Below are 26,395 nucleotides of genomic sequence, written 5' to 3'. Positions count from 1 at the left end.
ATTTGAACAACGTGCCAACATATGCATGTTCATTCTGCACCTAATTAAATTGCATGCCATAGCCTAGCTATTAGAAAGCTTGAAGGCAGGCAGGGGTTTTTTTTACGCTTCTTGCCACATTTTAAGTTTCTTAATTAATTTTAGAGCATGTTTTTGTTTAAATTATACAGTGAAGAGAAAAATATAGAAACTATTGACCAGGGATTTATTGGGAAGATATGCATCCTTCTCTTATTAGTAAAATGAAGAATTCAGCAAGCAGGTACACAAATAAATGCATTGAGAATTAAGTATGAACAGAGAAAGAAGCATATAAAATACTGTCCACAAAGTGATAATTTGGAATATATGTATTTGTTGTTGTCAACAGCCTTCAACTCAACCCTGACTCATGGCAAACCTGTGGATGAGACACTTCCAAACCTCCTATCATATACCTGCAGGCTCAGGCCTGTGATCTCTCTGATGGAGTCTAGCCATTTGACATGCTGTCTTCTTCTCTTTCTAATTTCCTCTACTTTTCCTAGCATTATTGTCTCTCTTGATGTGTCCTCCCTTCTCATGACATGGCCAAAGTTTAACACCCTCAGATTCATCATCTTTGCTTCCAGGGACAGTTCAAGCTTAAATTGTTCTAGGACCTATTTGTTTGTCTTTTTAGTCATGGCATTCTCAGCATTCTTCTCCAGTACCACATTTTACATGAACTGATTTTCTTCCTATCTGCTTTAACTCTCCATCTGTCACATCTGTACATGGTTATGGAGAATACAGTGGCTGGGCTGATTCTAACTTTAATGCTCAGTTGTATATTTTTATACTTTAAGATCTTATCTAGTTCTTTCATACCTGCCCTTACCATTCCTAGTATTTTTTTCTTTTTTTAAGTACAATCTTCATTTTGGTCAATATTTGGAAATCTTTAACTATTTTGATTTCTTCATTATCTAGGTTGAATTTATGTTTTTTTAATGTATTTTTTTCTTTATGTTTGGCAATAACCATGTCTTTGCACTTTCTTCCTTCATTTTCCTTAGTTATTGTTCCAAGTCTATGAGTTTCCCTGCTAGTATTATAGTGTTGTTTTCATATCATAGATTCTTGATATTCCTTATTCCCATCTTCAGTTTTAGTTTTAACCTACTATTCATATGATATTTTCCACATGAAAGCTGAACAAATAGGATGATAGAATGCAGACTGACCCCTTTGCCAGTTGGGAACCATTCCATATCTCCATATTCTGTTCTAACAGCAGCCTCTTGTCCCTAGTATAGATTTCTCATCAGGACTATCAAATGTGGTGCATTTCCATGTCTTTGAAAGTGTAAAAGATTTCCACAGCTTTTCATGATCTATACAATTGAAGGCTTTGCTATAGTCTATAAAACACATGGTGATTTTCTTTTGGCATTCCTTCATGTACTCTGTTAATCATTGCATGTTTGCAATGTGGTCCCTTGTGCCTCTTCATTTCCTGAACCTCACTTGCACCTCTGGGATCTCTCTTTCTATTTATGGTTGGAGTCTATGCTTGCATGGGAAATTAATTCTATGGTCCTATAGTTACTGCAGTCTTTTGTGTCTCCTGTCTGTCTGTCTCTATCATCCAATATTTATATTTTATATTTTTGTATTTACTACATTACTAATAGTTTTTCAATGACTTTTAGTTTTTAATGTAACATACAGCCTTGGGTATAGAATCTGCCATGAGTTCCTATGTTGATCTTTGTATGTTTTTTTTTTAAAAAAAAATGATGTACCTTTAGATGGTTTCTGTTTTGCTTGTTGATTTTGTTCTCAACCATAGTTCTTCCATAACTTACTCATATACAACTGTCCAGATTATTTTCTTATTTGTCTTCTTACATTTTAAGGGTTGTTGTTGTTTTTTTTTTTGTTTTTTTGTTTTTTTTGGTTTTGCATTATTGTTTTCACATTTTTAAGTCTCCTTATTATGAAATAGAGAAGCACAGCTTGTTTATCAGTTTGACAAGACATGTACCAGCTGGCCAATTAAGTGAATCTAATTTAAAGTAATGATGTAGATCTCTTGATAATGTGCTAATGGATAGTTGAGACCACTGGTGATGTTTAACTATGCTCTGGAGATGTTACAAAAAGCTTCTGTTTTCATGAAATCAAAGCCTACTTTTCCTCATGTTCAGACAAAGTTGAGGCCCTCTATTTACTACTCATTCCTTTTCTTTTAAAAACTCATTTGGTAAGGCCTACAGCCTTTCATGGCTGGATCAATCACTGCACAACTGGAAACTATAATATTTCAAATACCATCCCATTGTTGGTCCTATCTTAACTCACAAGAAATATGGCCCTTACAAAATTGGACATGACGGTTTGATCGCGATCACTGGATCCTGGAACTAGAGATCTAAACATTTCCAATTAATGGCCAATTCCTAAATTAAGTCATGATATAGATCTGACTCTTTCATTATTTCTTTGATGCACTTATTTTTGATATGCAATTCACATTAGGACGATAGGCCATGCCATTAAGGGAGGATGGGGCTTTGATACCCTCCATGAAGAGACCAAAATTTTCAATATAAGCAAGGTCCAATAGAAGGTCCAAGCTGAAGTATGCAATGGGGCAGTCAGTATATGAGGACAGTACACCGCCCATCCTTCCTCTTTTCCATGAAGCAGTCCACCCTCCTGCCCTAAATGCAGTATGAACTTTGCTGATCACTTTGGCGCCGGGTAGGACTTTTCTCCCCTTTCCCCAGGGTTTTTTGCCTACCCCATACTGTGTGCCAGGAATGGTAGTTGGCTTTGAGTGGCTGTTAAATAGGTTTCACTGGCCCATATGGGGTTAAAGGACTGTTTGGCAAACACCATTGGCACCCCTTTGGTGTGAAAGGTTAGGTTCTTGATCAGGTTAGACAAGTCAAGGGATGTGGAGTTGTGAGAGAACCTGCCTTTGGGGTAGACATGGGGGTTTTGCTCAACCTTACAAATTCGAGGGAGTTTGGGGGAGAGTGCTTTATATTTACCTTCCTAGGACTGGCTGAGGATGCAATCTGAATCATTGGATTTACCTCAGGGTTCGGTGTTTGTGCCCAAAGGAAAGGCTGAAGAGGAAGTCTAGGATTGACATCTGGCTTAAGCTGGACCCACACCAGGCTTTTCACTTTAATCAATATGCTCAAAGTTTGAAGTTAAGGTTGAAGTTCAAGTGCTTAGCTTTAATTAGATTATAGGTCAAATAAATGGCCCTTTATTCATCCAATTTAGGGGTCTGGTCTTGTTATTTCATGGTTAGGTATCAGTGTTCTATGGTTATGAACCACTCCCATATAAAATAGGCATTCACAATAACTAATCTCAGTCATTGTACTATTATGCCTATACTTTTCTCCACTACATCTGCAAATAATGAAGAAGGCTCCTTGATTTTGTTTGAAAGTAGTGCAAAATTGCACCAGGAGTGGGATCATAAACTGTTTTGAAAGGGTTACAGAAAGTCTGTAAGCGTGCTATTCCCATGCAGCCTATTTCAACCATAACTTTGTTCTTCCTTTCCTAAAGCCATAGGCTAATTGCAGTCCTTAGTCACCACTTGAATAGATCCATCAAATTGCTGTGATTTACATAAGGGCTGGCTTAACAACTCTGAGTCATTCAAGAGAGGGATGGAAAGAATATTTGAAAATAGTTTTAAAAATGGTTGAAAAGCATAAAATCATGGAATTGGAAGAGATCACAATGACCATTTAGTCCAACCCCCCTGCCATGCACGAACACAGAATCAAACCACTCCCCAACAGATGGCCATCCAGCCTCTGGTTAAAAATGTTGTAAGATATTGACCCCACCATATTTTCCAAGTGCTGAAAAACCCCGAAGAGAAGAAACCTGAACTGATTAAAGTCTTCACAGTTCAGGACTTATTCTGTAAAAAAATCATGGTTGATTTTGGTATTAAGCAGCATTTCCTGTACAGGAAATGACATTTTCTACATAGGAAATGATATTTCAGTGCAGCAATGTCAATTCCTATGCAGAAAATGCAGCTTTCTGCACAGAAAAAAACAACCCTATAATTGAGCACTTAATCTACATAAAATTCACACATGGTTGATTTGCATAAGAAAACAGCTTTTTTGATGCAGAAAACTGCATTTTCTGTGCAGTGATTAATACTGAATTATTATATTCCTTGAATTATTTTTTGTGTAGATAATGCTGTTTCCTGTGTATAAAATGCTAGGGAAGGGGTTGTGCGAAATTACCATGCACAAATTTTGCACAAAGTTAGTCCCAAACTGTGAATACCATTGGGAAACTGTAGTTTTAGAAGGTTTTCTTGCAGCAGGAAAGAAATTACTGAAATTACTCATTGTTATTTACTATTTGGGATTAACAACTGCACCTAGCCTCATACTTTTACTGGTAAACAAATTTCACCAGCACATCTGAGGTTTTCCACTTTTGCAGTCTGTAGTGACTGTTTTAGTTTTGATTCATACAGATTCTAATTTTATTTTATATTATTTTAATTGCAGGTCATCCTGAGTGCTGTTAGCTATCAGGCAGCTAATAAATTAATCAGACCAACAAATTAAGAGACATCATAGAATGTCTAAAGCAGTGTACGTCAAGGAGGGGGTGATGCTCTGAAACTCAATTTTACATGCATGCATTTATAGGCCAAGAAGATCACTCCTTGTAGGACTATTTTGGGTTGTTTTCCAAGGGAGTTGTGAATTTTTCCAAGTGAACAGAGAGCAAAAGATATGCACCTTCTGAATAATGTGCATATTTGACTTCTTGTACTCTTCTACACTTAGACATGCCAGTGATTTGGAAAGGGAAAGTAAATAGTTTTCATTGAACTAGACTAGCTGAGAATCTAAATGCTTCATATACAGGACATACATATTTAAAGATTTTATGTCTATCTCCAAGAAAAAGTGCTGAGATTTGCAAAATGGATACAGTAACATATTACTACTCAATAAGAAGATCAGGATTGTTTCTATGATATTACAAATTATGCTGAGCCACCTCTTTTACTCAAACTGTAAGAGTACTTCCCATTAGTTATACTTCAGTGCTGAAATCTCAATTATAAAATGGCAGAGACAAATTATATTTTTTCCTATGGAAAACAACTTTTTGTAGTTTTATAGTACACTCTATCATCCCAGTTTTTTTAAAAAAAAAAAATTGCACAAGCATTACAGTTTTTCTCTATGTTTTCCTGTAAAATATTTAGGATAACAAAATGCAAGGCCCTTGATGCTTCAAGAGTGTTTAGTTAACTCTGTTGGCTCCATTCTACAGAATCCTGGGTTTTGTAGTTTAATAAAGAACTGAGAACACTCTGCTGGAGAGTTTCAATGCTGTAGTTCTGGGTAGTTCAGTGGAGATGTCTAGCAGGGGATTCAAAATACCTCACCAAACTTTTTTAAAAAACAGGATTCCTTAGTATGGCACTCTCACAGTCGAAATGGTGTCTATCTACTATAACTATGTAGTACTGGCACAATTGTGTAGCTATTTGAAAACCATTGCAACAAGACTAATGTGATAAAACTCTTAAATCAGAAAGAATAGTTTTATCATATACTGTATTATTATTTTTTTAGCATTCTTCTTATTATTTTTATTTTAAGTATTTCTGTATTTCCTTCCAGCTCACAAGGGCTCCTGAGGAGATGAACAAATAAAAGCTAATTAAAACTATAAAAAGATAAAACTATTTTTAAAATGAGAACGTTTTAACCAGAATATTTTTAACACTACAATGTCCATCCAAAATAGTTGTGCATATGGAAAATCTGTGTTCTGATATAGAACATTCAGACAGCACAAGGGCTATGGACACTGTCAGTTTCAATTTCAAGAGTTTCAAAATGGCCGGAGGCATGTGATGACTGCCAAAATATTTATAAGGCTCAGGCATGAAATGACTATTTATCTCCCACCTCCTTACACCTGCCTCTTCGGACCAGCCAGCAACACGGCTCCATTCCCAGTTATATCAGACCAATTAGCATGGCCAGGCAATATGAAGTACAACTTAAGGTACTTATCCTTCCATCTCCACACCAATTCTCTACCCCTTGAGATACAAACAGCAACTCTGGGAACAGAAATCACTGGGACTGATATACCAGGTTTCCCTCAAATAGGAAGTAAGTAAATATTATGAACTATACATTCATTGCCTTTTATTTATGGCACATGGCCAGCTCATACAAACAGCAAAAATTAGCAATCACAAATAATTCAAGATACTAATCCCAATAATAAAAATAATGGATGGCATCCTGATGTATTATATTCCATTAAAATACATATATGTTCATAGCTTAGAAAACTAGATCCTAAATGTTCAATTATGTAATTAAGTTGGGAAGGATGACAATATACTTAAAATATAACTTTAACATATTTGTTTATAAGCATAATCTTTTAATAACTATCTCCTACACCATTGTCATCCTAGGGAGGATGATCAGCTTAACAAGGTTATAAAACATTTCCTATATAATATAGACGGGATGGGATGGGATGGCTCAGGATACAAATAACAGTTGACAAATAAATAATAGTTGGCTTTCAGTACAACAGTTATGAATTTGTAACCTAGAGTTATGGAACCATAACTGCTCTTTATCCAAGAACATTATGCTGGATCAGGTAAATGAGGTAAATTCAGCCTCCTCAGGGCACAAGGAGGAGGATGTTTCCAGCCCTCTCTCATCTGTGAATGAGATTACAGCAATCAGAAGCAGGATCTCTGTCACAAGTCCTTGTCATAGGCTCACTTGCTGGTGGGTGGAGGTTGGAAATATCATTCGTCTTGTGTCCTGATCAGAAGCTGAAAGGAAGGTGATTGAACTTGATGGCCCTTGAGGTATCTTTCAACTCTATGATTTTATCTTTGTCCAATCTGGCGGCTGGGTGGAGCATGTTGGGCCAGGAAAAATTACTTAGTTGTGCAGATTTCAGTTTGGAAAGTGCTGTGGACTGCCTAGTTCCAACATACTTATCAGAATCCAGTGTAAGACATAATTAAGTAGCTGATGTAGAATAGTGGTGGACATCTATTATTAATGAATAGTTACATTGGATACTGAGAATTATGGCTAAACTAAGCAGTCCTCAGTACTTTCCAAACAAAAAAATTGAGTTTCAAAATGTACAGAAACATTATTTTATATTTTACTGAATGTTGTGCCAATGATGTTTTAAAGATGTATTATCATGAATAAAAGCAATCTTAAGACTTATTAAAGCCTTATGTATGTTAGCATATAAATGTTTGCCGCATGTTCGCTTCTGTGATGTTAAAGAAGTTTTAGAGCCCTGGGAATGTTGGCAAGGCTTAAAATTTTAATAGCAGCAGTGCCTGGGTTTCAAATTTTCATATTTCATTTCTTTTTATGAATATGACAGAAGACGTTTTAGCAATAGTTCAATGCTTATTCATGAACTGGAGGAACAGCTGATGAAGAAAAGTTACATTGATACTTTAGAAAGTGCACATTTCTTATTCCCTAAATGATTTAGTGGTATGAAAACTGAACTCAAACCCTGGACACCTGGGTTCAAATCACTGTTCAGCCATGGAAACCCATTGGGAAATTTTGGGCAAGTCACACTGTCTCATTTTCAGAAGAAGAAAAAAGCTAATATCTTCTGAACAAATCTTGCCAAGAAATTCCCATGATAGGTTCACCTTGGAATCACCACATGGTGGATATGACTTCTAGGCACACAAGAACAAATGAATGTTAAAATCATTATGTTCAGAAAAATAATACTAACAAGAGTGAGTTCCTGCTACAGAGAGGAGGAGGAGAGAGGTAGCTGTTTGAGTGGTGACTGTTTAATTTTTTAAAAAACTCTAGGGAGAGTGTGCTTGTTGCAGAGGGGATGGAGCTTCAGTGAATCGCATCTGTGAGTCACTAGGGGCGGAGCTAGCAGACTAGCTCTATATCACTCCTCCCAGAGCCGGAGCTATCAGCATGGAATAGAGTTGGGTATACAGTGGACCCTTGTTATACAGTGGGGATTGGTTCCAAGATCCCCGTGGGAACAAAATTCGTGGATGCTCAAGTCACATTAAACATAATGACATAGCAAAATGTATAAAAAATGGAAAATCAAGGTTTGATATTTGAAATTTATACTTTTGAACATTTTCAGACCATGGATGCTTGAATCCATGAATAAAAAATCCATGTATAAGAAGGGCTGACTGTATGTATACTGTGTGACCCTGGGTAGAGAGGAATGATTCCCATGTTGATCTGTGCATTGTTCTGTTGTTCAGGCTTCAGGACCTGAAGATATGCAAAGCAGATTAATGTCTACTTAATTAGTGATCATTGTCTGCTGGGAAAACCCCTGACCCTGGGTGGTTTGTCATTTACATTTACTGAGCCCTGATTTTGCCTTCAACTTGTTTATTATGGTATATAGCTCTGCTTTCCAATATGTCTGATGTGGGAGACTCACGACTATTTTCATCCAGGGTGTTAACCATATTTGTCCCCACGGACTACAATTAATTGTTTCTAACTTACTTGGAAACTCACCAGGCACTGGTAGCCAATGGCTTCTGATTGACACACGTCATTGGAGCAACACTTTGAATAAGACTGATATAAAAGGACATGTAACATATCTGTCTGTATAGGCATCTGTCTATCTATGGGAGTTGAACAAGCCAGTGTGGTGCAGTGGTTTGAGGGATGGATAAAGAAACTGGAGATCAATCGCCACTTGGTCATGGAAACCTACTGGACAGGTCACACACTCTCGGTCTCAGAAGGAAACAAAGACCACCCCCTCCTGAACAAATCCTGTCAAGAAAACCCTAAGATAGGTTTGCCTTAGATCTGTCATAAGTCAGAAATAACTGAAAGTACACAGCAACATATGGGAGAGTATGCACATATGCTATCACTCATATACATGAAGAAAAACTGCATACACAAATATGGGCACACACACACAAACCTTCTCACACAAACACACAATTGAACATCAGCCTTAGGAATCATAGAATCATAGAGTTGGAAGAGACCACAAGGATCATCCAGTCCAACCCCCTGCCATGCAGGAACTCTCAGTCAAAGCATACCTGACAATGGCCATCCAGCCTCTACTTAAAGGAGACTCCACCACTCTCTGAGGGAGTGTGTTCCACTGTAAAATAGCCCTTACTCTCAGAAAGTTCCTCCTAATGTTGAGGTGGAATCTCTTTGCCTTGTAAGGGGGCGCCGCCATAATAATCACAGAAGCATATCATGGAGAAAAAGGCCACAACTTTATTAATTGCAAGCAGCAATAAAAGTTGGCCCATAGCATGAGGTCAGGATCTGGCAAAATTGACCAACACCCCGGTTGTTCGATACTCAAGGCCTGCCACCAGGCCTGCTGTCGGGAAGACCAAGGGGCTATGTACCACCGGATAGCAACCAATTGCTTATCCGTATTTCCAGCAGCCCCTTGTCACTGGGCCACATAAAAACGTAATGGCCCCCGCAATGACCATACATAACCGCTCAGTGTACCCAGGTCCCTAAGGACTCCCACTCCAGTGCTCCGCAGCCCTGGAGACCAACCATCCCAGATCCTGGCCTATGCTGCTGCCCCTGGTTGTGACAGCAACAGCAACCCAAGGGAGGGTGGGTGGGTTGCTGAGCGCGAACTACCCCGGACCTCTCTCTGCACAGCCTTATATAGTTTAAGGCTGGGGTGGGGCCAAGCTCATTCGCTCCTCCCCTTTCCTGGCAGCACGAATCAGTGGAGGACCCACTCGAGTGAGCATAAAGGATTTCCCAGACAGCTAGAGCGGCCACCCCAGAAATCCTGCCTCTTACCCCTCCAGCAGCCAATCGCAAGCCTCGGCTGCCCTGCACTGCAATCTGGGGTGCGCCGAGGCCCCACATCACCGGCGCTCCTGCCAGCGGCAATGCAGCTGCCGGGTGATCCTGGCAGCCGTTCTTTTCCTGTAGCTTACATCCATTGTTCTAGGTCCTGTTCTCTGGAGCAAAAAACAAGCTTGCTCCCTCCTCAATATGACATACCGTCCAATATTTAAACAGGGCTATCATATCACCTCTTAACCTTCTCTTCACCAGGCTAAATATCCCCAATTCCTTAAGTCGTTCCTCATAGGGCATGGCTTCCAGACCCTTCACCATTTTAGTTGCCTTCTTTTGGACACGCTCCAGTTTCTCAATGTCCTTTTTGAATTGTGGTGCCTAGAACTGGACACAATATTCCAGGTGGGGCCTGACCAGAGCAGAATATAGTGGCACTATTACTTCCCTCAATCTAGACATTATACTTTTATTGATGCAGCCTAAAATTGTATTGGCCTTTTTAGCTGCCGCATCACACTGTTGACTCATGTTCAACTTGTGGTCTACTTGGACCATTTCACATGTAGTTTCATTCAGCCAGGTGTCCTCCATCCTATATCTGTACATTTCATTTTTCCACCCTAAGTGCAGTACCTTACATTTCTCCATGTTGATTTTCATTTTGTTAGCTTTGGCCCAGCTTTCTAGTTTATTCAGATCATTTTGATTTTTGATCCCATCCTCTGAGGTATTAGCTACTTCTCCTAATTTGGTGTCATCTGCAAATTTGATGAGTATGCCCACAATTCTGTCATCTAAGTCATTGATAAAGATGTTGAATAGCACTGGGCCCAGGACAGAGCCCTGTGGGACCCCACTGGTCACTTCCCTCCAGGATGAAAAGGAGCCATTTTTGAGCATCCTCTTGGTTCGGCCGGTCAACCAATTGCTAATCCATGTAACAGTTGCTTTGTCTAGCCCACATTTTCAAGCTTGTTTGCATGAATGCCACAGGAAACCTTATCAAAAGCCTTATTGAAATCAAGATATACTATATCCACAGCATTCCCTTCATCTACCAAGCTGGTCATTTTATCAAAGAAAGAGATCAAATTTGTCTGGCATGACTTGTTTCTCTGAAATCCATGTTGACTTTTTGTGATTATGGCATTGCCTTCTAGATGTTCACAGACTCTCTGTTTATGATCTGCTCTAGAATCTTTCCTGGTATTGATGTCAGACTAACTGGACGATAATTGTTGGGATCCTCTTTTTTTTTCCCCCTTTTTGAAGATGGGGACAACGTTTGCCCTCCTCCAGTCTACTGGGACTTCTCCTGTTCTCCAGGAGTTTTCAAAGATTATTGCCAATGGCTCCAATGTTACATTTGCCAGTTCTTTTAATACTCTTGGATGTAGTTCATCAGATCCTGGAGACTTATATTCATTTAGATTAACAAGGTATTCTTCTCTTTACTTATTCTGTGCTGAATTTCCCCTATTCTGTCCTCTGCTCCATTTTCCTCAAGTTGAGCATCCTTTTCCTTTTCTGAGAAGACTGAGGCAAAGAAGGTGTTAAGTAATTCTGCCTTTTCTCTGTCCCTTGTTAGCATTTTGCCATCTTCTCCATGCAGTGGCACTACCATTTCCTTATTCTTCCTTTTGCTGTGGACATATCTAAAAAGCCCTTTTTCTTGTTCTTAACCTCTCTAGTATCCAGAGCAATGTTGGGCATTTTACTTTCTAAAGTTGTGAATCTTTGATATCAAAATTCTAAGTTATGTACAATTTCTTCCCCTCCTTTTCACATGGATGTTTCTACTTTATAGTCAAGGAAACACAAATAAAAACCCTTTTCACATGTTCTCTCTCACCAAGGGAAGGTGAGAAATTGAGGGGACAGGATTGCTAGAGGCAGAGGCTGTTACAGTTAGCCATCTCTGTTAGTTGCCTGTTTGATGATTTCCTGATTGTTTTCTTACCTCCACTCTCTTAATGTATCCTACTAACCTACTGACATTTTTCTCTACCCTGTCTCTCCTCCATAAGACCCTCTATTGGACTGTGGATAAGTTAGTAAAGCTTCTAAGTGAAGCTACTTTTATGTTTCAGCAAAGATTACATTTATTCCTTTTTTTGCTAAACCTTGTGGACATGGGGCTTGCTGTTGTTCAGCTACTGCCTTGGAAATGCAATTACCTTGGTGGAAAGTTCCACTACTATCTCTCACATTTGCCAAAAGGGGCTGCATACACTTCCATGTGTTGTTCCCAAGTTCAGCCCTGATATGAATTGAATGAACATTCCCATGCAGCACCTATGTTCCTTTCCCACCACTCTGTGGATAAGGGTCTGGTTTCAGTTTCTTGCTGAGGAACTTGCTTTCAAAATGTGTAGATACCACAATCATTTCAACAAAACTTCAAACAGCCAATGTTCTGTGAGATGATACACTTTGTAAATCATATCAAGAGAGAAGCTCAGTGGTTATCCTCTCTGATTTATTTTTCTCTTCAAAATAAAGCATGTCTTCCCCACTAAGAACACATACCTGCACCACCTTCTGTGATTGTACATCAACAATCAGTACTCTGTCTAAGGTAGGTTGGGTTACATATATGAACTTGTCTTTTACATTAGCAGCAGATGCCCAGACACACCGCTGAATTTCATCCCCTTCTGCTTTAGGGCAAACTTCATCCTAGAATTAGAGAAAAGAAGAAAACAAATCATTTTAGAAAATCATAGTGTTCATGCAGCACCACATTTCTGCATGGTTCAAATGCAGAGGAACTGAGTACCCTCTTGACAAAAGAGGAGGAAAAATAAGAGCTTCAACCAGTAAATTTATTTTATTTTATCCAAATTTATTTTATCCATGTGCACTCAGCTTCCCTAAGTTTGCAATAGGTTTGCTTAAGATGAACTCTTGAATCAACCCAATGACTTAAATTTAATTGCTCAATCCACTGAGTCAAGAAGATCTTAGCAAATAAAAACTTATAATTTGGATTTAGATTAATGTTTTTCTTTTTATTTATTGAATTTATAACCCATCTTTCTTCCTAAACAGGATTCAAGGCATACAATGATTTTAAAAAGTTTTCACTAAAACATTAATTTACATAACTAAAAAAGAAATTAAACACCAATATTATTAAAAACATAACTGTAAACAGCTAATACACTTAAAACATAGTTTCAATAAAATTTGACACACAGAGAGAGTGCATACCACTACAGCTTCATAATTAAAATTACATTTACATTTAATTTTAACTTCAATGTTTCTTTAAATGAGCTGTGAGATTATGATGGAATATATCTTTCTAGTGATCAATTGATTGATAGCTGTAGATATCCAAACTGCATCAATGTGTTTTTAATCTTTGTACCGCTTGCTGGGTCCTCTTTCTAATCATGAATGTATCATTTTTTAATTTTTTTAAGATGAGAAGGGAAAACAAAGGAGTGGTGTATTTAAGCTGAATCAATGCTTCCTTGTTGATTTGTCATACAAACAATAGGGATAAATAAACTAAACCATTTGTTACTTCTGCCTGCTCCTAAGGACTCATATGCATAGAAGGATATTATCTGGCAGTTTATGTATGAGCTGTAATGTCTTCTGATAGCTGACAAACATCCTATTGCTACAACAATGCAAAGACAAATGCCAAGCTATGCATAGATAGCACACCAGCGTTCCAGAATGCCATTTATCAGTGAATATGAAGTAAATCTACTAGACTACTCAATTAATTGTGTGCCAAATACACTGACACTTCAAAGCAGCCTTGAAGAATCTTTAAACCCTAGCTTAGAAAATAGCTCAGCTCTAAAATGTGTCACATATGCCAAGATTTTTCTTCATCTTCTCACCATCTGATTACCACAGACAGCTCATCAAGATGAGATTTTAGCCAATATGTGATGCTTATTCCTAACCTAATATCTTCTATTTGACATATCATAACAGACTGCTGTAGCAATACTTTTGGGGTGTCAGGCGATGATAGCTTCAAGTGAAAAATAAGCAAAAGACACTGATGAGCTCATAAGAAAATATCTTGTTTCCATTCATAAAGGCTTCTATGAGACAGATAAAATGATGAAAAAAAGAATGAAGAAGAGAAACAGCACTGGTGACATGTGGAGGAAAGCATCTTCTTAAGAGGCGCAACACACAGTTTATTCAATTATTTTGTGGAATCTGCATTTGATAGTTTTGCACTGAGCCAAGCTGTCAACACACAGTCTGAATCTTTATGTCAACATGAAACAAAAATCAATTTCTCAGCCCTGCTTAGAAGGTGTCTGCATGTGTGTGCATACATATAGGCTACCAGTCACTATTTGTTGCTCCAAATGTCTGGAATCTCAAGGGAAAAAGTATTTGATAGAAAAAGCTCAGTGCTATTGTACATTGTCTGAGATATAGGGGGGGGGATCCTTTAAATGGACTGTTAGCAAAAATGCACTCATCAACACTCAAACCAAAGTAAATTTCCTGCAATATTAAATAAAATTCAGGGCTTGCTGGGAGGTTGTGCTTCTTCACCACTTTGCCTTTACCATACATCAAAGCAGTCACAGATAGAATAGGCAAAGTGGTGAAGAAGCACAACCTCCAATTGATTTACAAACTGACCAAGAAAATCCAGCAAATGCTGTTCTCAGTGAAGGACAGGAGAGAACCTCTCACAGCCACAGGAATTTACAGCATACCATGCAGCTGTGGACAAGTCTACATAGGGACCACCAAACGTAGTGTCCAAACATGAATCAAAGAACATGAGATACACTGCAGACTGGGTCAGCCAGAAAAGTCAGCAGTAGCAGAACACATTGTAAACCATCCTGGGCACAAAATGCTGTTTGAAAACACTGACATTCTAAACCATGCCAACAACTATCAGGTCAGAATGCACAGGGAAGATATTGAAATCCAAAACACTTGGACAACTTCAAGAAGAAACCCTTAAAGTAAATAAAATTTGGCTACCAATCCTGAAGAACACCAAGACCAGGACTCAGCAAATGCAAATGAGAAACCACTCAGGGTCAGGGGCTTTCCCAGCAAACAATGATCAGATTCTAATCCTCTTTTGCATATCCTCCTACCTTGAGGCCTGGCCATCAACAACAGAAAAATACACAGATTGACATGGGAATCATTCCTCCTTAACCAGGATCACACAGTTTGTGTGTGTGTGTGTGTGTGTGTGTGCGCGCGCGCACACACACACACACACACACACACACACACACTTACTCTCTTCCAGGTCAGCATTCTCTGAAGATGCCAGTCACAGATGCTGGTGAAACATCAGGAATAAACCCTTCTTGAACATGGCCACATAGCCCGAAAAACCCACAAAAAAGTATGACTTCTGTTGAAGGAAAAGTATTTCTCTTCTCCAAACTACAGTGGTCCCTCGGGTTACGAAATTAATTCGTTCCGCGGCTAATTTCGTAACCCGAAAAACCTTCGGAACCCGAATTGCCATAGGCGCTAATGGAAAAAAAGCCGCGGCTCTGCCGCGGCTCCATTTAAAACAGCGCCAGGGTTTTTTCGTAACCCGAAAAAACCTTCGTAACCCGAAACAATAAATCCCTATGGGATTTATTCGTATCCCGAAAAATTCGTAACCTGGGTAATTCGTATCCCGAGGTACCACTGTATATGTGTTTTTAAATTGATTTTTAATTTAACTATAGTTGAAAAGCAGAATTCACAAGACAAACTGTGTCTGCTCACTTTTACTTCTCTAGGTAACTGCCTCTTAACAACAACGACAACAACAACAAAATTTTATTTCTATCCTGCCTCTCCATGGAATCGAGGTGGTTTACAGCAATACAATATAAAATAAATTCAATTATTCCCTCCTTCCTTACAGAAAAACAAAAATTCCAACATAACACTAATAAAATATAATGTAGATCATTAAAACAATCAAGTAAAACAATCAGAGACAAGAAAACAGGACATCTTGGGGTGATGAGTAGGGAGTAATCAGTAAGATAGTCCATATCAGCGGGGTAACCGAATGAATTATTCAGGGAAGGCCAGTCAGAAGAGATCTGTCTTGATAGTCCTCAGGTTTGTTAATGTGTTAGATCTTGTCTGACAGGCCATTTCATAGTTTGGGAGCAGCAGATAAGAAGGCCCTCTGGGTAACCGCAGCCAGCCTAGTCATTTTTGTTGCTGTAAATTTTTCCCTAAGTGTGTGAGGTGGATCATATGGAAGATCCCACAGGTAGGCTGATCTACCAAATAGACCTGAATAGGATACCTATAGCTTCATCTAAGATATCTAAAGCAAGCATAATTGGCAGAATATAATTTCAGCAGATGTACTATGTATTAGCTTGGTTAATTTCTTATATGATTAGTCTGCTTGCATATATCACTTTGAGAAACCATTCAACTTGCTTTCATGAATAGAAATATTTACATCTTCAGTTTGGAAAAACTGCTACATCTTCTCTGATTTTTTTTTGTACTGGGATCCTTTATGTATTGACTCAAAAATGTCCTCATAAATTCAGTGTGGATTACTCAGAAGTATGTGTGCAGCCTATACCCTGCAATTCTACACAGACACTTATCCAGGACTCATTATTCTATCACACTACTATGTTTTAGCATTATTATTCCACTTTAACAGCTTTGGCTGCCTTCTGTGGAATTCTGGGATTTGTAGCTTAGTGAGACCTATGAGCTCTCTGGCTGAGAATTCTAAATGCCTCTTGCTAAACTATAAATTCCAAGATTCCATGGAGGCAGCCACGGCAGTTAAAGTAGAATAATAGTGGTATAACAGTACAGTATAGTGTAATAGTCAGCTAAGACCCACTGAACTGAGCAGTATTTACTTCTGAGTCAACATGCATAGAATGGTCTTGTATATGATATGATATGAGCACTGGGGCTGAAATAAAATAGCTAAATTGAACTCCCCAAGTCTTTCCATTATGATTCACAGAAACTGCTAGATATGTTACTAGCATTTTTCATGTCTGAGTGAACATTTTAAAAATGGCACATACATAATTTGGATACTTATTACACTTAATTTTTCTGCTTCAGTTCAGCAGCGAATTTCTATGCATAAATGAATGTGAATTTAAAGGTACACTTAATTTCAAATATGCTTTAGCCCTGGTAAGACAGTGTCTGCTTTATATGAACTTTACCGCATGTAATGCTAAACTAGTTAGAATATTTGTCAAGTCTTGCACTCACACATTTCTTACTCCCATCTCCTCCATGACTGCAAGTATGAGGACATAGGACATTTTCATTTACTCTTTGAAACTGAACAGACTTCCTTAATATGTCTGAATTTGGGGAGTGGACAAACATGCAGAGATTCACCATCCTGTCTGCCATATTTCTTTTTCCTTTTTTCCTGCCAGCTCTGTGCAGCTCTTCTGCAGTGAGCTCCCATCGCTAATTGAAGGTAAGAGCTGGGACTTCCCAACTAATGGCTGGAGAAAGATTTTCTTCAATGCTGTTGCTGTCTCCTATCAGTTATTGGAAGAGTGGGATAATGGATGCCTTCAAGGCTCATTTTCACAGCTGTAAACCAGGGATGCAGTGGCTTAGTGGTTAAGAAGCCAATTCTGATCAAGATCAGCTGGTTGGCAGTTTGAGGCCTGAGTGCTGCATGATGGGGGTAAGCTCCTGTCACTAGCCCCAGCTTGTGTCAATCTAGCCATTTGAAAGCATGCAAATACATGTAGATAAACAGGTACCACTTTAGTGGGAAGGTAACAGCGTTCGATGCAGTCATTATTGCCACATGACCACCAGAGTAGTCTTCGGACAACACTGTCTCTTCAGCTTACTAACAGAGATGAGCACTGTCCCTTACAGTCAGTTATGAATAGGATCATGTTAAGGGATTACTTTTACATTTAAACCAGGGGCGGGCAATTTTGGTGGACCCAATGATCAATTTTCTTCCTTTGAGACACTCCAGCAACTACATAGATAGACAAAAATGCAAGGGGGGGGAATTATCTGGATGCCCACATCTGGTTTTGAATAATAATTGGGTGGAGTCATGTTAAAGCAGAACCTCTCTAAAACTCATTTTAAAAGGTAAATTATGGCCCTTGGATGCTTCCAGTGCATGCAGTTTACCTCTTTTGGGACAGAAATTAGTAGTTCTAAAAGTCAGGGTGCATATTAGGGCCACAAGAACAGCCTAGATGTCTGTCATGGTGCTTCTTAACTTCTCTGCCTGGTTTCAGGAGGAAGGAAGACAGGAATCATCATAACCTTAAGCATGATGAAACAGAAGAGAGGGAGGAGAGCAAGTGGATATATAATATGATTCCATGCTTTCTTCCTTTTTTTCCCTCAATGCTTTTCCCACCTATCCTCCCTAGAGTTTAGCACAAGCTTTGTATGGTTTCCTTCAGGGACCAGTAGGAATTTTGCTTTCTCTTTGACATACAGAGAAGGGAATGGGCTTTGCTTCCTTTATACTGATTCTCCATGGAACCTGTCAATTGGCTTGGGATGATGTTTAAATTAATTGCTTTAATTGGCACTAATTAACCTATTGGTGAGAACCAGCATGGTGTAATGGTTTAAATGTTGGACTACAACTCTGGAGACCAGGGTCCAATTCCCTGCTGAGCTGTGAAACTCATTGGGTGATCTTGGGCAAGTTGCATGCTCAGCTTCAGGAGGCAGCCACGGCAAACCTCCTCTGAACACATAATGCCAAGAAAACCCCATCAAATTTTCTTCTTAATTTCCTTAAGTTGGAAATTACTTGAAGGCACACAACAACAACCTATTTATATGGCTTCGGGTTATTTGCTCTATCTAATTTATTCAAATTATGTGTAATTGGTTATATAATTGACATTTATTCGTCACTTCTTGGCAGGCTGATAAGGGAAAGCAGGTCTCTCATCTGTTGTAGGTAAGCACCCACAGTGAAAAGAAATTCTCTGGGGCCCTGGGAATCAGGTGTGGAGAAGAGAACAACCTTTAAGCCTGCACTTGATTGGCTTTTCCTTTGGGTATTACAGCTTGAGGAGGAAGTTAGCCTGGATAGATAAGCAAGGAGTAGGCCAGCAGAGAACAAGATAGGTTCATTATCTTGGCTCTGGGGCCTAGATTGCTCACTCTTGACACACTGAAGAGAAAGTAGTTATACACCTGCTCCAGCATATACCTCACTACCAGTTCAGCTGCACATCAAGTTCAAATAGTTAATAAAGTGCTCCGTATGTTGTTTTGTACAGAAGCTTGCACTACAGCTCATATAACTTCTTGCTCCCTAAGAACTATGAAAATAGTTTCAAAAGGTATCTTGTATAGCACTGTTGTGAAAGCTTTTGTGTTCCTGTTTCTTTGGACCTGAATCCATGTTCTTAATAGCCAAGAATTTTTTAGAGTAGAGATGCCATAAAAACACGGATAAATTGAATTTGTACTTTATACAGCCTGAAGGGTAGTGAAAGGGTGAATGCTCTTGGTACTTGCATCTTATGAAACTATTTGTCACATCCAAAAATCTAATGTACTGTGTGGTAATAGATGCTTACTTCAAAAACAGCTTGAAATCTGAACTCAAGAGCCAGTCTATGCATTAGAAATATAAGGATTAAAATAATGCATAATTCAATGAATTGGGAACATGCTCTCCTCCTCCATAGAGGGACTTTTATTGAGAAAAGTTTTTCTTTCTTTCTTATTTTTTTAAAACATGGTATAACTGCCTGAAGGCATGTTATTTTCAATGCAATGGGTAGAAAAATATTTCCACCCTTTTATGTGCTTCAGCTTATGGTGCTACAGCAGATTTATAGGCAGTATGCAAAAACGCATAAAAATAATCATTCTTACCTGTAAAGTTGCATGACAAAAAAGAAATAAAAAAGGGGGATGGAATAAAATGAATTTGGATTTATTTACATGACTGCAAGGCAATTTTGAACCAAAGTGTGTCATCTTTTAAATTTTGTCTCTGCTCCCAGGAAGAGCATTTAAAAATAGAAAATAAGAAGATTTTGTCTACATGCTAATCACTCAATATTAATGCTTAAAAGCTACATAGGATGTATTCCTTTGCATATAAGTCTGTTCCCATTTTAATTTTCAGCCGCCAACATTTTCAGATCTTAAATAATCAGGTTTTAAATAGGCATCCATGAGAGAGACACACACAGGGAGAGAGGTATAAAGTTGGAGGAAAAGAGGTCTTTGACATATTTTAGAGATGTTGAACTAATTTTAGTTAAGAAGCACAAATCAAAGCTTGATTAGCTACTGAAAGTATAATTATGCACAATACAAATTATGTTGCTGTTGAGTACTGCATATATATATGTGTGTATTTTTTTAAAAAAAAATTGGCAGTGATCACAACACAAGGAAAAGCAACCAAAGGATTTTGTTCTGATGAAAATTAACCTTAGTATAGTAAGAAGACTTGGGGAAGGAGAAGATTCTTAATAACTTAACAAGTTTTCATAAAGGCTATCAGATTAAATTCTTTTAATAGTTCTTGTTACCTGATTGCCATGTACAGTGACCTACATAAAATGAAAGGGCTACCTCCTATGACTCTCATTACCAAAGTAACAGTGGGAAATTAAGGCTTCCTCCCTTCAGAAGCCAAAAAAGAAGGCAGCCACTACTCTATTGATTGCTTATATTTTCCCTTCCTTTTTAATTTTGTAATACATCTGTTTGATGGTAAGCCTACAGATTGAATCATATCATCTTTCAATATATGTACAATGAACAGAACATTTTAGGTGTATTATAACTATTATTGTTCTTGTTATTGTTATCATCATCACCACAACAATAATAGCAATAAACAGTACAATACTGAAGTGAAAGTCTACTTTTTTTGTAAATTCTCAGCCTTTACTAATGGACCTGAATTCACATGTGCCTTTCCACTGAAGTTCTTTCTGACTTACGGCACCACATGGGAAACTGATTGCAAATCCACATATGTTCTTCCATTTCCAGAGGTTTTTGTGCACTTCCTTGCATAAGCTCTTTCTTAAGCCATTGTTCTGGCCTACAAGAGTTCGTATCATATAGCCTGTATCTCCTTTATTCAGTGTGGTTCATATTGTAACAATACATTGTGGTATTAGAGAAAGCAGTAATATGATTTCTCTTTCTCCTCACAGTTTATTGGATCCATGCCACAGTCTCCATTTTGAGTAGAGGGACATCAATGAAAAGAACTGGGCGAAATGTTATACAACATCTGCAGAAGCATTTCCAGCCTTTATTAGAAACTAAGCATTGAAGAAAAGATGTCATTGGTTATTAAGAATACTTGCCTGAAATCCAAGGAGCTTTTCACTAGGTTTAATATGTCTCTGGAATTCACATTCTACTGGTTGTATCACTTTGATTCCATCTTCATAAAATACATAGAACATATTCCCAATTCCCAGACCTAAGGAACAGCAGAAATGTTTGAAAGTACAAAATTAAACCTCCCAAGACAATAAGGTGTTCTTTAACAAAAACCTTAACTATTATTGGGGACACAAAAATCTGTTAATGTGCATGAAAGTTAATAAAATCAAACATATGGGACTTCCCACCCCCTTTTAAACATAAAATGAAACTGTGTTGTGATTCAGGATTTCACACTATACTCCCATGGGAAACAAAATGGCTTTATGAATGCCAACCTGGAAATATATGCCACATTTTGAATGCAGGCTTTCATTTTGGAATCAAATGGAAGCAAATCATTTAGATGTTCTCACAGCATCTTTTGTAAGGGTTGAAGGAGGTGAAATCAAATTCCAGGTTTTTAAAAATATCATTATAAATTATGCAAATACATTAGAGTTGTATCTATTGATGGTTTAGTGAAGGGCTGTTCATGCAAGTTTGAGCATCTGAATTTTTCAGTCCTTCCTTGCTATCTTAACCCTCACTGTCTGCACACACCTGCCCCCAAAACTACTACTTTAGATAGAGGAACCATTTGTAACAGAATGGGACATGAGAGTGTCTGCAAAAATCAAGTACCTTAACTTCTGCACTGAATAAAGAGTATTCTGTTTACTACAGATTGTGTTCCCAATGCATGATTAATACAAATGAGCACAAAAGTTTATAGATCCTTACACTATTGTACTATTGTGCAGAAGAAAGGATCATAGAGTTGGAAGAGGCAACATGGGCCACTGAGTCCAACCCCTGGCTCAGTGCAGGATCTTCTGCTAAAGCATCTCCAGCAGGAAGCTGTTCAGCTTCTTCTTCTTTTTCTTTAAAGAAATTATACTCAGTGACTGCCCTAGATGGTTTCCCTCTTTTCATTTTATTGTGTGTAACATAGTATTTTGATTTTCCCCATATTCTATGTATGGTTAGGGAATGTCTACTAAAGTAATGCACCCTACATTGTACCAAAAGGTGACAGGGCATAGTAAAAAGTCCTCTGGATATGGTAAATTGGTATGGTGAGCAGAAAAAACTGAAGGCAATTTAGTGGGACCAAACCATTTCAATGCATTTCTTTGCCCATAGAAATATTTAGTTGATATTAGATGAATTAAGGGTGGAAAGGACATTTAACAGGATCCAACCTCTCTCAATTTAGTCCTAGGGTTGTGCCTGAGAGGCAATTTTTCAAGGAATGAAACTATATCAAAACATTGTTATGATCATTTGAAATGGCCAGCACTCCCATATTTATACTGAAATTAAAAAATGAATTGGAGCCCGCCACTGTCACCTCCACTAAAAAACAACAACAATAATGACAACAACTAAAACACAAGATAAATCTTTAATAAGATGAAATATCACATATAATATTAAAAGAGAAAGAAACTAGCAAGGAAGTAAACTACAACCTGAAATTCAAAATCTTATTTACTTCATTCTTTTTATAAATAAATAAATAAATAAATAAATAAAATATAAACACATTCTTGACCAAGCAATTATATTGTTTTATATAATATTGTTTTATATAATATAATTAAATCCAGTGCCAGGTTGGTGGTACAGTGGTAGACAATGGGGACACATTTAGGGAACGGGGCAGTGCTGTGGGCAGGGAGCTCACCACTTTTGTTATGGTTGAATTCCACTGTTCTGCCAGTTTAAGTCCAGCGTTTGGAATCTCCTCATAGATCGTGTTGGGGAAACTTAAATCCTCCAGTCTCTCTCAGTGGCTACTTGAAAACTATAACTTTCCTTTGGTCATTCAAGGTTCCGCCTATATATTTCAGTGGCCCCTGTTAGCCTGCCCATACAAGAGCTGAAAGGACTACACTCCATTTCTAGGTCCAGTATAAAGTGTTGGTTTGAACATAACACCATGTTATGTTTAGCTATCCCCCAAAATTATAAGCCACTATGCACTGACATATTGGTCTATTCACACAAGGTGCATTATTAATATATATTCATATATCATTCCATGCCAGAAATAATTCTTGCTTTGTTTGACATTTGAATGTGAATAATTTGTGTCCCTTTGCATTAAATGAAATAAAACATGACATTTTGAAATTACAACTCTCTCTAAATAAAAGTCATTTGCACAAATGTATACAATAAAATAGCCTATTTGTTTTGTACATGTTATGTTTAGCATATCATTTCCATCTGATTTTATTTTAGCTTCCACCCTACTTGCTGTCATTCATCTGATTTCTGAAATGTCCAAAAATCCACCTACTTCTCTGCTACAGTTATTCACACCTAAATTTGAATTCACAAGATGATATGTTATTGTTCAGTGTTCCTTTAATAAACTTTGAACTCTTCTAAACAACAGTTTGTCACTCATCAGGTAATTCTTAAACATAAGTCATGTAAATATTTATTTTAGTAACCTGAACAATTAAAATATTGCCGTACATTTTGAATGTGTATGTGATGGGGAAGCAGTTCATTATAACTATGGGATTTAATGTTTGTATATTTTACTTACTTCATAATTTATATAAAGGAAGATATATCATATTGAGATTGAGTGAGCTCAATTTTTACTTCCATTTTAATTTGTGTGTGTGTGTAATTTCAAAGTATATATATCTCCCATGCTATTTAATGTCTTCACTTTTGTTTTAAAGGTATCCCATGTGTGAGAGCCTAAGGGTCAAACTAAGCGTGACATTAAATGTCTTATAGAATTTTACCTGGATTTTTTAAAAAACAAAGGGAAATAAGTTGTCATATGTCACATGTAATCAAAGTATCATTGCCATATCTTCTTTGACCCCCAATATATACTCAATTCTCCATAAAATTAATTGGGAAGTAAATTTAACTTTGGATTATGTTGTGTTCTTTTTAAACTGGTATACAATGAGTTCTGTTCTAGTTAAATCAGTACTCTAAATGAACATGTATTGGAAAGCAATCACATATCCCCCAACATTTCATAGATGAAAAACCAAGACACACATGTCCAAGCAAAATCAGAGTGTGGCAAGATGGCAAAATGAGGAGAAATTTAAGAGAGACTGTAGCACTTTGCTTTTGTCTCAGTCAATGGGAAAGGATAAGATTCCACATATCTTCTTCCAGCTGAACTGAGTACAAACTGCATTTGTAATTTCACTTAGCTTGCAGTCCTAAACTGAGAACAAAAGGGAAAGCAGGAGGAGAAGAGAGGAGTTGGAACATTTTAAAAACCATGAAGAAGTGGGACTACAGATAATCAATTAGGGCTGCCCTACCAAACCAGGATAGTTGAAGGGTATGTAATTGCTAGCCCTTTCTTATCAGGTCCTTGCCTTTCATTCTTCAAAGTAAGGTGGTTACTCTGGCTGGAGGAACGGGATATTTTGAAAGGGCAGCAATGTGTTTGTTACTGTACTCTTACTGCTAGAGATGGGAAGAGATGTTTTGAGATTTTCTGTCTTGTATGCCAAATAGCTTAACTGGCTTTGGGCACTATGCTTCATGACATCAGTGGTTAGGGGCATAATTTACTACTCCCCTAAAATAGTAAAATATTTTTTCCCAAGCCATAGGCCATAATAAACAAAGAAAAGCAGTAAGTTCTGGCATAAACCAGTGAGTTATCTAAACTCCTCTCTTCAAACATAAACTTTCCAAGTTTTAGAGCTCTACAGCTTTGACTCACATAGTAATCAAAATTTCTTATTCAGGAGGTTTCAGAAGATTGCACTCAGGGCAAAATAAGAATGATTCACATCCTTGGGTCAACATTCTGAGTGAAGATAAGCTGATTGGCTGGATGATTTATGGCAGCAACAGGACAAGTTAAGGACAAAGTCCCCATAGGGAATTTGAGCTGTAACTCAGATATTCCTGCTAGCATTTTTCAAATGCAGGTTTATAGACATTGCAACCAAAGGGTTGTTTTTACCCTTGCACTAAAATAATTAGAGGTTCTTTCATTATTGACAATGACAAGCTGTGTAAGAGAATTAAAATTAAAGGACAATTGATGAAGAATGGAAATGAACACATAATTAAAACATAATTACTATAGCTGCTATCTGCTAACAAGAAATTTAATATGTACATGAGACAAGTACATTATTACAGAATGGGAAAAAATGATATTAGTACCTTCCTCTCTCCACAATATGTTTGCAACTGCAGCATGTAAGAGAGAAAGAACAGAAAATACAAATGAGTATGAAAATCACATGCAAAGGCATATTGTTTTTCAAAATAATGAAGCTGACACAAGTTTGATTTGCACAATATCTTCCAAAGCACATCATTTTCTTCTATTTGATTATCTAGGTTGACTCCCAGACATATGCATACTTAATATTTACTAGTGGAATTTATTAAGTTTTCTCATCTTTCAGTGAAGCCTATGTTTTAACATATGTGAACATTATAGCTTTAATTTTGAATTTTAACAGAAACGCAAACAATGAGATAACCTAGTCATTTTTCCTATGGAGTTATAGTGTTTAGAATGAACAAGGGGTTTGGGAGAGAAACAATTTTATTGCAGCAATATAAAAAATACATCTATGGAAGATGCATTGAAATGACACTTCAGTAGTGCTCTGTATGTTCATTATTCCTTTGAAGCTTCTGGGCTCTTTTCTAGTGACTTCAAACAGTAAATCAGAAGAAAATAATGTTCTGATTCAAAACCACAAAAAAAAAAAAAAAGGAAGGAAGGAAGGAAGGAAGGCACATTTACATGAAATTATCATTGATATTTGAACTCTAATGCACGGACTCAAGTTTTGACATTTAATAAACAAAATAAAACACCAAACTGTGTATTACATTCCCATGCTGAAGACATAGCCAAGGAGATTCAGATACTAAAGGAACATTGACAAAAGTAGTAAAATGCATGTGGCTGTAAATAATAAGCAAATATGACCCAAAACAATCTGTCCAGTGTTATCAGATCAGGAGCTTGACCCAGACGGATTTTTGAGTGAGAATCTGCCACTTGGCAATAATAATAATAAATAATAATAAAAGTTTCTTTTTATCCCGCTTTTCCAACTTTTGCAATGGCACCTAGTGACATTATTAAGTATGGTACATTAAGCATCATCCAC

General features: G+C 37.5%; 1 protein-coding gene across 3 annotated transcripts in view; it reads right to left on the bottom strand.

Moving 5' to 3' along the window:
- Positions 1-26,395, bottom strand: part of FSTL5 (follistatin like 5) — a 420,360-nt gene that overhangs the window by 34,999 nt on the left and 358,966 nt on the right. For 2 of the 3 annotated variants that reach the window (XM_042470475.1, XM_042470476.1), the window contains 3 exons: positions 25,428-25,454; positions 21,191-21,309; positions 12,405-12,554 (listed from right to left, as the gene is read on the bottom strand). In XM_042470475.1, the coding sequence (XP_042326409.1) occupies positions 12,405-12,554; positions 21,191-21,309; positions 25,428-25,454 (296 nt within the window). The remainder of the gene's footprint in view (positions 1-12,404; positions 12,555-21,190; positions 21,310-25,427; positions 25,455-26,395) is intronic. The other variant, XM_042470477.1, reaches the window with a different exon arrangement.

This window comes from Sceloporus undulatus, chromosome 5, assembly GCF_019175285.1.
Source record: "Sceloporus undulatus isolate JIND9_A2432 ecotype Alabama chromosome 5, SceUnd_v1.1, whole genome shotgun sequence".
NCBI lineage: Eukaryota > Metazoa > Chordata > Lepidosauria > Squamata > Phrynosomatidae > Sceloporus > Sceloporus undulatus.
Note: the sequence above shows the minus strand (reverse complement) of the source record. Positions and strands in the feature narration are given on the sequence as shown.